The sequence below is a fragment of the Phocoena phocoena genome, chromosome 10, assembly GCF_963924675.1.
Source record: "Phocoena phocoena chromosome 10, mPhoPho1.1, whole genome shotgun sequence".
NCBI lineage: Eukaryota > Metazoa > Chordata > Mammalia > Artiodactyla > Phocoenidae > Phocoena > Phocoena phocoena.
The window spans coordinates 66,483,056-66,495,241 of record NC_089228.1 but is presented as its reverse complement, the minus strand read 5'-3'; the positions used below and the strand labels follow the sequence as shown (position 1 = coordinate 66,495,241).

At 40.1% G+C, this 12,186-nt stretch overlaps 1 protein-coding gene across 1 annotated transcript in view; it reads left to right on the top strand.

The window, feature by feature from the left end:
* FKBP5 (FKBP prolyl isomerase 5) overlaps positions 1–11,532 on the top strand; it is an 88,728-nt gene extending 77,196 nt beyond the window's left edge. Inside the window, exons 9-11 of the mRNA XM_065884975.1 lie at positions 5,470–5,655; positions 8,208–8,447; positions 9,173–11,532. Coding sequence (XP_065741047.1) covers positions 5,470–5,655; positions 8,208–8,447; positions 9,173–9,280 — 534 coding nt within the window. The 3' untranslated portion in view covers positions 9,281–11,532. The remainder of the gene's footprint in view (positions 1–5,469; positions 5,656–8,207; positions 8,448–9,172) is intronic.
* Positions 11,533–12,186: the final 654 nt, after the last annotated feature.

Here is a 12,186-nt window from a genome sequence, read left to right as displayed (position 1 = left end):
TGGTACATAGTGGTCACTCAACAAGTGTTTGTGGGACGAAACAAAGAATGAATAGAATAATTGTTAGCAAGTAGTAGAATTCAAAGGGCTAAGTTTCATATCATTTTCCTTTCCACTGTCTTGGGGAAGTCACTTAGGAACATGATAAAAGGAAAGATTATGCACAGATTTCAAAAGGAACTGGCAGGAGGAGAGTATAAATTTCTTCTAATGGCCAAGATGATCCCTGCCACACTTGCTTTTGTGAGAAAAAAGCAGAAATTCCTGAATGATATTTGTCATTTATTGATTCTTGAAAACACTTTCTTATAATCTAGGAATGTGTTGTTTCCTCACTTAGATTTTAAACCCCAGATACAGTAAAAAAAAAAAAAAAGAAACAGCGCTTTGTTCAGTTCTAATCAGAATGTACTATATCCATTGCTTCCCCATTGCCAAATATTATACCTTCTCCACATCAAGCAGAAAGGGCTTAGCGCAGAAGAGAATGAGAGAAAGAATGGGAGTTTTGTCAAGGTTTCTTTTTTTTTCCTTGCTGCTGTGATCCAGGAGCAAAAAAAAAAAAAAAACAATTAGATGATGTTTTCAACAGTCTATAAAGCAATGATACATCAGTGTACTTCAACAAGTCTTCATGGAGAACCTGCTGTAAGACGTGTCCTTGCGTTGACAGCCTTGTCTGGAGGGAGGGGAGGCAATATTAACCCACATGAAACAACTAGAGAATTATGTAAGACTGTATAACCAACATAGAATCACGCAGCCAGAGGGCAACAGGTATGGTTATTATTTTCTAAACTTTGAGAGGAGCCCCATTATTGAGTCATGAAATCAGTTTAGTGGAAGTGCCTTATGTAGTAAGGATACACTTTGTTTCACAAAACTTTGTTCAGTTGTGTGTGAGTGGGTACTAGGTCATAATTTAAAACATTTCTTACTGTGGGTGTAGATAATATATAATTATTTCTATTTATTTATAACTATTACATATATTAAAATAATGTATGGATCACCAGAAAGCATTAGGATATGGCAGAATGACCTCTGAATTGGGAAAACTGGGCTTTATGGCTCCAAATGATTTAAAGTCATTTAAGGTCCAAAGAGATTAATTTTTCATGTGAAAAGTGAGGGAGTTAAATTAGAAGACTCCTAAGTTTCCTTCCAGCCCTAAAATTGGGTGCGTTTCTGAACTCTCAAGAACAACTTTGATTTTTTTAAATTCTAATTGAGGTATTGGATACCTCTGTAACTATGAATAGGTAGATTCCAGATGAGTTATTTGTAGACCCAAACACCTAATACACTAGAACAAAAAGAAAATTTTCTGTAAAATTACTTAAGACCATAGGTCCTGAACTATGTTTTCCTATCTACTTAGAGTCCATAAAAGTCTTTAAGTGTATTTTTTATATTTCCCAAAACCTCTGAAAAGAATATTAACATTTGGTAGAGGGGTTGCAACTTTTGGCATTTGACTAGAATTAACTCGATGTAATAAAACAGCTTGGCTGTTCAGAAGCTCTAACTGGTTGCTGATGACTTAAATAGTGTTGTGAAGCCACGTGTCATATAGCTGTGTCTTGAATATATACAGAGAGATGGCCAGAATTTACGATCAGCAACAGAAAGCAGTGTTAAATTGTCTGTACAGTTACTAAACTTCACTGCTTCTTAGCATCATAACTGCAACCGTGATTTGTGTATTTCATAATACTATGAACCCTCTTAAAATTACTGATCTTTGGATAAAATCTGGATCAGCAGTCACACATATGGAACATATTACTTTTAACATGCAATTTGATAGACAAAATCTTTCAAAACATTAGTTTATTGGGGGGAAATTAATGAAAGGTTCAAAACCACTGACGTAAGACCTTTCCCCCAGAATGTCTCTGAACATTTTGTACTACTCAGAACTTCCTTGGAGGCACCTTCATGATTATAGGTAAAAGATCCCAGCAGTGATCCTAGTTTTACCTGTAAGACTTCAGAAATGGTTGGTAGGTGGGTTCCTACACACATTCCCTTTTCGAATGTCAGGGCAGGTTTCAATCTGCCGTGCTGCCTTCCCGGCCCGTAGAGTTTCCAGGGTGTTTGACTTGGCACCTTGTGTACAGCGCAGAGCCCGGGTGTGTGGGCCAGAGCAGAGGTGGGGTACATTGCATGCCACCCGCACATTGGAGCTCCATTTTCATTGACCTCTCGGTTTGGTTTACACGTAAGTGGGTAGGTCTCTCCCCGTCGTAGGGCAGAATTGTGATAAGCCTTTAAATGGGAGTGATTTTGGCGTTCAGAGTGTAAACTCCTATCAACCTCTGAACGCTAAAGAGAAGACAGGTAGGAGAGGACTCTCTTCATTTGGCTCTGAAAATAATTATTAAGCACGTTTAACAATGTGACGTTACGCCAGGCATTGTGCAAGTCAGTTAAACAGACATGATTTTTGCCCTCATAGCTGACAGCATTCTGCGGGACAAGAGCATTAACTATCACACGTGTTTCTCTTTTCTGACTTGGAGGCAGAGTGGTAAGGCTGAGGACACTTTCCAACCAAGAGGTTCTTGCGCCCCCTTGTGCTCCTTGGAGAAAAAAGCATTTCTAAAGCAAGCTAGTTAAGGATCGTCCTTCAACCATGGAACCCTTTGCAGACAAACCAGGCTTTGCTATGTTTTGACCACCATTACTGAACCAGGAAACCGGTGCTATGATTTAGAAACAAGTCGTCTATGACTCTAGGATTTTAGGTTTAAAAAACTAAAAACCTGCCCCTCTTTCTTGTTCCTTCACTCTTTTAGAGCAGGATTTCTCAACCTCAGCACAGTCGACATTTGGGGCTGTATAAATTCTGTTTGGCAGGAGGCTGTTCTGTGCGTTTAGCAGCATCGCTGGCCCCTACCCACTAGATGCCGGTAGTACACATATATTCTCCAGTTGTGACAACAAAAAACGTCTCTAAACATTGCCAGATGTCCCCTGGGGGCAAAATCACCCTAGTTGAGAACTCCTGTTTTAGTACATCAGAAGCAGAAATAACACAGAGGTCTTTGTTCATTAGAAGTTGAGATATAAGTAAAATTATATATACTATATAAGAAAAGGCTATCAAAAAATTAGAGTGCTCTATAAAGGTAAGGAACATTTATGTATTATGAAGTCTAATACTTTTGGGGTTTTTTTTTTTAGAAACCATAGCCTCTACCATTCTGATAGTCAGAACCTACTGAAGTGATAGGGTCTGGATCTTTGTGCTCCCTGACTCTTCTTTCTCTGTGACAATATATTAGTCAGAAAGGTAATTGGAACGCTAAAGATGGAGGAGGAGAGAGAGGAAGAAGAAACTAGGCGTAACAGGGAAAATGCCTGTCCTTACCTAATCTAAATGAAGTGACACCTTTTATTTTCACCTACGCCTCCATTTTGCTCCCAATGGTTGAAAAACTTTTGATTCCATAGTTATATTCCTTTGACCTTAATGCTTACTTAGCACACCTTCATTAAGGGCCTCCTTATGTTAAACCCTGGATATTCCAAAAGGGATAGGACATGCTTCCTGTCCCAAAGAGCTCACAGTCCAGCAAGAGAAAAGACAATGACAGAAAATGCCCAACCCTGAAACTGGTGGACTTTAGTCTTGAGTAGTGGGCCTAAGGCCAAGACAAACTATAAGTACAGACAACCCCTGACTTACAGTGGTGTGAAAGCAATACACATTCAGTAGAAACCACACTTTGAATTTGGGGTTTGACTTTTCCTGCGCTGGCGATATAATCAGCAGCAGTGAGCACAGTTCCCGGCCCTGCAATCACGGAGGCAAATAACCGATAGAGCCATTCTGGACCCACACAGCCATTCTGTTTCTCACTTTCAGGACAGTATTCAGTAAATTACATGAGATATTCAACACTTTATTATAAAACAGGCTTTGTGTTAGATGATTTTGCCCGACTGTAGGCTAATGCCAGTGTTCTGATCACACTTAAGGTAGGCCAGGCTAAGTTACACTGTTTAGTAGGTGAGGGGTAGTAAATGCATTTCAGCTCACCCGGGGTGTGTTGGGAGGTAACCCCATTGTAAGCTGAGGAAGATCTGTACTTTCAGACCCAGGCCCTCTCCTTGGAACTGGTCTACCCCATCCTTATCACCAAAAATCGACATCGGGGCTTCCTTTCTAGAGATGCAGCTCATTTTTATGACAACCACCTGAATTCCTTTATAACGGGAACATTCTTGTAGACTTGGTCTGTGATTTTTCTCTTAGTCATTGGGTGACGTTTGGAGTGCATGGGGAGACATAACTCTACACTGATGTGTATGCCCTGCTTTGACTGTGGTAAATTCTAGTGACATGATCTCAACACTGTTCATTGGTCAGACATTGAATTGAATGTCCTAAGAGATCTGGCTACAATTCTGCCATCTGGCGGGATGTGTCATGTTTTCGAGCTTATGGTCACCTCCTGCAGGAGGAGACCCCTCACCTGTACCCCCATCTTATTTGTGTACTTACCAGCTATCACTCCTCTCATTCATCCTAAAATGGCAGTAAACACATTGTTTCAGCCCATTATTTCTTGTATAGAGCAGATATAATTCATGTGAATTAATTACACAATTTTTATTCACAATTTTTAGAATTCTAATCAGGTAAGAGAGCAAAAATATGGTTAAGAGAAAGAGCTTTCTCATGTAGTTAGGTGACTAACACCTGTGATTTATGTTTTATAGTTATTTATGTTGGATGGCTGCTCTTCCACTATGTATATTCCCATTGTCTATAGATCAGAGGTTAGCAGACCACAGCCTGTTTTTGTAGGTAAGGGTCTACTGGGATGCAGCCACGCCCCTTTATTTATATATTGTCTGTAGCTGCTTTTGTACTACCAAGGACAGAGTTGCAACAGAGACTGTTTGGTCTGCAAAGCCTAAAATATTATCTGCCCCTTTACAGGAAACGTTTGCCAGCCCCTGGTTTAAGATTTGCTGGGTTTGGGACTAGCACTTGCCAAAATATAGTGTGTGCTGTGCAGTGCTGATCGTCAGGAGGAGAAAAGGGAAAAGTAACTTCCCTTCAAGTAAACTAGTGAGATAGTCTACAGCTACTCACCAGCCCTTTGAAAGTCTGGTAAATTTTAGCACCAAAGAATGTAACCCAAAAGCCTTGATGCCCACCTGCTGAAAGAACTGCCCCCTCTGAAAAGGGTGAGATGGTAAATGCTGGACAAGAGCATTACGGTGCCGGGCCCTGCACCAGCTCAGAGGTCACTGGAACTTGAGAAGGAAGGGGGAAAGCTGCCTGGAGAGCCACCTCCTGAGAACAGAAGGAAATGATCAGATACCTTGGTTGGTACGAGGTGGTTGTCTCCTTTTGCGGATTTGCTTTTCTCAGGGAGGGCTGAGCATACACATCCTTTGTACCTGCTCCAGAGCCTGTACAGCAAGTAATTGCTGGCTTTTCTCTGTTAGGGAGGCAAGTACATGCAGGCGGTGATTCAGTATGGGAAGATAGTGTCCTGGTTAGAGATGGAATATGGCTTATCAGAAAAGGAGTCGAAAGCTTCTGAATCATTTCTGCTCGCTGCCTTCCTGAACCTGGCCATGTGCTACCTGAAGCTTAGAGAATACACCAAAGCCGTGGAATGCTGTGACAAGGTAAAGTGTCTTCGTGTGGGATGAATGTTAGATAGTCCGGATCTTTTTTCTCCATCCTCGTATTCAGTCGTCTTCTGCTTCCTCTCAGACAAGCTTTGGATTTTTCATTTTGCTTTGTTTTGTTTGGGATTATTTGTTTCTCAGCAAGAATTGGGAAATTCAGAAAGATTTTTTTTTTTTTTTACTACAGTCATACTTTCCTAATGCCTAGACTATTTATAATAATACATTATGAGTAAACGTTTTGATAAAATTAAGCAATTTTTATCCATGACCTTAAGTCGATGGTATTTGGTACCAGATTACACAATTTAATAAGAACATTTAAATGAAGCCTTTTAGGATTTTAAGAACAGACTGTGGCTGCTCATGCAGGGATATATACAAGTCACTTTTTCTTATAATCATATTTATTCACTGACTAGGAATATACATAAGTAATTTGCAAGACCCACAAAGCATCCGCATACCTTATTACATCGCTATCGTTAACATGTTAATAAGCAGCACCTAAGTACTAAAAGACCAGTAACAGTATCACGTGTACGATTCTGTTCTTTTCTACGCTAGCTGTTGCTATTGTGTTAGGTATTTGGTCTCAGAGTGAGCAGTGTGTATTATACTATGGGAAAAAGCTAGTAACTGGATATATCTTAAAGATAGACAAAGGAAAGAGGAATAACACGCAACTATTTCATACCTTCTTTGTAAGATTATTTTTGAGATTTAAGAGTTTGAGTTTTGTGGGTGTGTTCCCTATCATGTTATACTAAATTTTTGCCTGAGAAAAGAATGTTATTATTAATTACATTTTTAAACTTTGTGTTTCTTTATTATAGAAGTAGTATAAAGTCATTCAAAATTCAGACATTACAGAAACATACAAGAAACTGAGTCCATTCATAAAATTCCCATTGACCCGCTCCCAAGACCACAATCATTCATTTCCCACACACCTTCCTTTTGTTTTTCCATACATAGTAACATGTATATTTTTTAATGAGAATGTATAGATGTATAAAACAAGGATATCTTTCTGCATCTATCAGTTCATCATATAACTCTTCTTCATTCTTTTTAAAGTCTGTGTAGTATCAATTGTATGCATCTATCATAATTTATTTAACCAATCCGTTTGGGTAGATTTCCAGGTTTTTGATATTATAAATTATGTAGTGTTTCTCTGCATATGTGTGGAATTATTTCTCTAGGATAAAATTCCTAGGAGTGGAAATACTGGGTCAAAAGATGTTATTTTAATATATTTAAATTTTAATACTTCATATATCATTGAATGTTATCAGTGGTTTCTTTTCTCAGTAGTATTGGCAACAAAAAATTCTTAGTTTTATTTCTTGGATACCAGTGAAGTTGCACATCTTTTCATGACTTGTTAGCCATTTGTGTTTCTTCTGTGAATTACTTGTTCACATCTTTCCACCAGATTATTTGTTTTTTATTGATTGAGGTAGCCTCACATTATCACTGTTAACCCTTTGTCTGACAGTAGGGACCTTGTTCTCACTTGTTTGTCTTTGATGATGGTATCTTCTTCTGAAAAGAAAGTTTTAATATTTCATAGTAAAATCTGTCTTTTTAGAAAAGTCTTCCCCATCCTACAATAATAAAAATAACCCGGTTCAGTACTTTAAAAACGTACTCCAGGGCTTCCCTGGTGGTGCAGTGTATGAGAGTCCGCCTGCCGATGCAGGGGACACGGGTTCGTGCCCCGGTCCGGGAAGATCCCACATGCCGCGGAGCGGCTGGGCCCGTGAGCCATGGCCGCTGAGCCTGCGCGTCTGGAGCCTGTGCTCCGCAACGGGAGAGGCCACAACAGTGAGAGGCCCGCGTATCACCAAAAAAAAAAAAAAAAAACAAAACCTACTCCAACTAGTTTTACTTTAAAAAAAAATAATAAATAACCCTATTATATTTTATGGGGGGGGGGTCTTTTGCATCTAGTTGGTCTAGAATTTATTTGTGTGTTTATGATACGAGGTAAGAATCTAACTTATTTTCTACATGGATAGTCACTGTCTTGGCCCCATTTATTGCAAAGTTAATCCTTTCCCTACGGGATTTACATTACCATCTTCGTGATTATTAAATCTTTTTGTATACATACACATGAGTCTGTTTCTGAATGCCTTGTTCTCTTCCACTGACCTCTTTTTCTGTGGAGTACTTACCACTCTTTTAATAGTAGTTTTAATAGTTTCAATAGTTGAATAGTATATCTTCTTCTCTGGTGGGTCAAGTCCCCTCATTATTTTTGTTTTTCCAGAATTTTCTCTGCCATTCTTAGTCATTTACTTCTTCCACTGGACTTTATATGAACTTTTCAAAAGTCCTCCTCCCAAGTCCCCTGGGAACCTTTATAGAAATTGCATTAAATATAGAAATTAATTTGGATATTTTGATCAGTAGTATATAACTACCTTGAGCCTGATCTTTTCAATATGCCTTTTCCAGTTCCCTTGTCCAGAGACCTTTCTCTCCAAATCCCACAAGGTACATGCATCCTTTCTAAAACATAGACCATCTGTCCCTAGGCCCTTGGACTGGACAGTGCCAATGAGAAGGGCTTGTACAGGAGGGGTGAAGCCCAGCTGCTCATGAATGAGTTTGAGTCAGCCAAGGGCGACTTTGAGAAAGTGCTGGAAGTAAACCCCCAGAATAAGGCCGCGAGACTGCAGATCTCCATGTGCCAGAAAAAGGCTAAGGAGCACAATGAGCGGGACCGCAGGATATACGCCAACATGTTCAAGAAGTTTGCAGAGCAGGATGCAAAGGTATGTGCAGAACCCACTTGCCTTCAGGTAGATCATGAACTGACTGACCTTGCCCCTTTGACTTTTGTTCTAAGAAGGTTCAGCATAGGACACGAGCACAGGAAGACAACCTAAGAGGCACAAGAATAGGGAAAATGATTTCAGATCTGATTGAGGCTGGTTTGCGTCCAGAAATAGAGTAGAGCTGTTCCACTGTTCTGTTCCCCAAAGGCACATAGTTGTGAGGCCCTGGCATGTGCATGCAAGAGAAGAGGGAAATTAATTCCCTAGAAATGTACTAAGGCTTTGATTATTTTTTTAAAAAAAACACTTGCTTGTTGAGACTTCGATTTTCCTGGGAAATGGGCTCTGATGGGGAAGCCCCGCCGTCATGCCCTTTACTTTAAGGCTCAGGAGCCAACCTAGCGAATGGGATAGGAGCACTCAGCCTCCCCTGCAGCAAAGTTGTATTCTGGTCCTGCGCTGACCGTCCGCTCAAACCCCCTTGTCATGTGGACTTGACTGTTAAACAGCTGTCCCTGTGGCAGGCTGGTCACTTTAACGAAAGAAAAGTGAAAGCCCTCACTCTAACTATGGCAGCAGAGCCATGACACACAGCTGCACAATCTAAATAAAGTCACGGTAATGCCCTCTTGTGTTCGACCTGACAGTCTGGAGGAGCCAGGAAGTAATTGGACATTTCATTTCTTTTTTCCTCTAATCCTCTTGATTTACTTCTTCCTCAGGAAGAGGCCAGTAAAGCAATGGGCAAGAAGACTTTAGAAGGGGTCACCAATGAAAAAGAAACAGCAAGTCAGTCGATGGAAGAGGAGAAAGCCGAAGGCCATGTATGACACCACGCCAAGGAGGGAAGAGTCCTAAGGAACTCGGCCCCTCCTCCACGGGCTTTCACCCAACTCAGGACTAAACAGTGTTTAATGTAAAGTTTGTTATAGTCTATGTGATTCTGGAAGCAAATGGCAAAACCAGTAGCTTCCCAAAAAACCACCACCCTGCTGCTGCCCGGAGCTCTCATCGAGGGGGTGGCATGGGACCACTCCAGGTGGAACAAAGCAGTGACTGTTGGTGTGGAGAGATTGAGCCAACAGCTTAAGTCCAGCTCATTTCAGTTTATGTCAACTTGCAGTATCCAGTTCAGGGTCTCTTGAGATCATCCTAACAATTGGGGGCTGGCTGTTAGGTTTTCCATTTGACTGAACTTTAATAGCACTGCAGAAACCTAGAAATAAATGCTTAATGAGTTTCTTCTTTCCTACAGTCGGGCAGGGGAGAGTTGGGGGAGGTTTTGTTTTTCAAATGACTGAAGTGCTGTGAATGCATGCTGTTGCATTTTTAACCAACAGAACCCAAAGGAGAGGGGCCGGGTCCCCCCTCAGATTCCCCAGCAGCATCACCGACCTGGAAGCCAGAATCTCAGAGGCCTCTCGCTTGCTGACTTGGCTGCCTCCCAGACCCCCTCCTTAGTGAAGCAGCCTCCTTGTGAGAGCAGGCTTCTGCCCCGCCAGCCTGTCCCCCCAGAGGAGGAACCCCGTCATTCCTGAAATACTCAACGCTAATGAGCAGAGGGAATTTCTGGATTAGCTTTCCCTGTTTTGGATGAAGTTCTGAGATGCTGAAATGTGAATAGAACTATCAGAATTGTGCTTTTTCTTCCCTCCTCTACCCTTTTAGGAAAGAATGTTGACTCCAGTACTGCCTGCTCGCATTGCTACCATTCAGTTTCTTATTTCCATTCTAACCCTTGCTATCAAGAATTTCAGGCTTGTTCTTATAATATCTGGAGTGAGTGAGTTTATTTACATATCTGTCTAGGATCCATGCAGCCTTTTTTGTTGTCTTTTTAAAATTGCTGTCTCATAAACACATGTATACTGATTTATGGAAGTTTATTTACTCTCCTCTATCATGTTAAAAAAATTTTTTTGACTTTTTACTACTAAGTAGCTTAATTTTTAAAAACAAAATCTGTGGGGTTGAAAAAAGTCATCGCTCTTCTACGTTAAGCATTTTCCTTTCAGGTTTGACATACAGTAGCTTTCTTTTCCTGCACTGATAGCTGCTTTGTTCTGGTGTGAGTTGTGAAAAAGAGTTGAAAACAGCTTCCCATGCAGGTACATCTAGCCTAAAATCTCCAGTACTTGGGCATTGAATTAGGGCAAGTCTTAAATATGTACATGTAGTTGAATTTTAGTCCTTACGGGTAAGCGAGATTAAGCATGGCTTTCTGGTCCCACAGCCTAAGAAATAAGAAACACTCGTGGGAATGCATTTGGCAACCCAAGAAAACATTGGCTTCAACCTGGAACATCTCACTTTTTTAAATCCTAAAGAACACTGGCAATTGTATTTTAGATTAATTTTTACTTTTATAGTGGTTTTAACAAAACACTTATTGTTAGGTAAGGTCCCATGTTAAAACCTAAAAATAAAGTCATTCCCTTTTATATCATCAGTTTTTGTCTCCATGGAACAAATGGAATTGTTTCTCCCTTAATGATAACTAAAATCCTTTTAATTTCTCATTTACACATTAGTCTTTTTTCATGAGTTATTTCTTTTTTTTAAAGAAATCTCACCTAGGGAATATAAAAGCAAAAGTTGATTTTGCTTATCCACTTAACTGTTTAGTATTTGTAGCTCTGTTGACTAGAGCATGACTCCAGTGAGGCTAAGGTTAAAATTAGATCCTAAAAAGTCCAGTTAGATTTTTGCAGGTAACAAGCAAAAAACTGTTCCAAAAATTAGATTATTATCTTAGCCCGCCATCTCGTCTGTTATGAGTCATGTGAACAGGCGAGGAGAGAGAGGGGAAGGCTGGGCAAGCGGTTTGGAGCAAATGATTATGAGGTGCCCATCACCACTCAAGAGAAAGAAACTTCACATATTCTTGTATCAAATTCAATCATTTTAAACAATTTGTCTAGAAGTCAGCAGATGTCTCTGAACCATCTCTTAGACTGCATTTGGAGTGGTGAGGCAGCATCCGGTGAATTAAAAACAAATTGGTTTTTTAAAAAATGTATTCAGATGCACTTTTATGGTGTTCCTTAAATAAATTAAGAAAAACAAATGTGATTTCTCATTATTCTTGGTTTTGCTCAAATAGTCTTCAAGAAAGGTTGTTTTGGTTGAAAAACTGTGGTGGGGGACAAGTTGAAGAAATGAGACCTCAGAAACTTGGCAAGAGACAGTATTCTCCTGCCCCTTGCTCTAATGCACAGCTTGAGATCAACATTGGGCTAAAGGCAGTGGAATTATGCATCTTTGTAAAAACAAGAAGACTTTGTTTTTTTCATTAACCAGTGGATATTCTGCCATTTTAACTGAGTGTAAGGTAGGTTCATTTGGGGAAATGAAGAGGTTTAATTGTGCCCTTTAATAAATATGTAAAATATAAGTAAGCATACATCAGGCAGTGTTCTGCGTTAAGCATGTATTTCCTCTTAAGTAGCTTGTTAATTCTGATTCACAGTGCAAAAGACGGGGGCTGTGGGGCTGGGGGCACTACGACCCCAATAGCACCACCAAGGCCTACAGGCAGCTTAACACAGGCTCCAGCCACCTTTTATTCCCTTTGAATTCCTTGCTTCATCTTGGGATTTGAATTATACTCTTCCCCCTTTGCTGCTACAGGTAATGGAATAATTCCCTTTATTTGCACGTTTTTTCTAAACAAATAATGATTAGCTAGGGATCTTGAAGATAAGAAGAGAGTTTCCTAACTATAAATTTGTGGTCT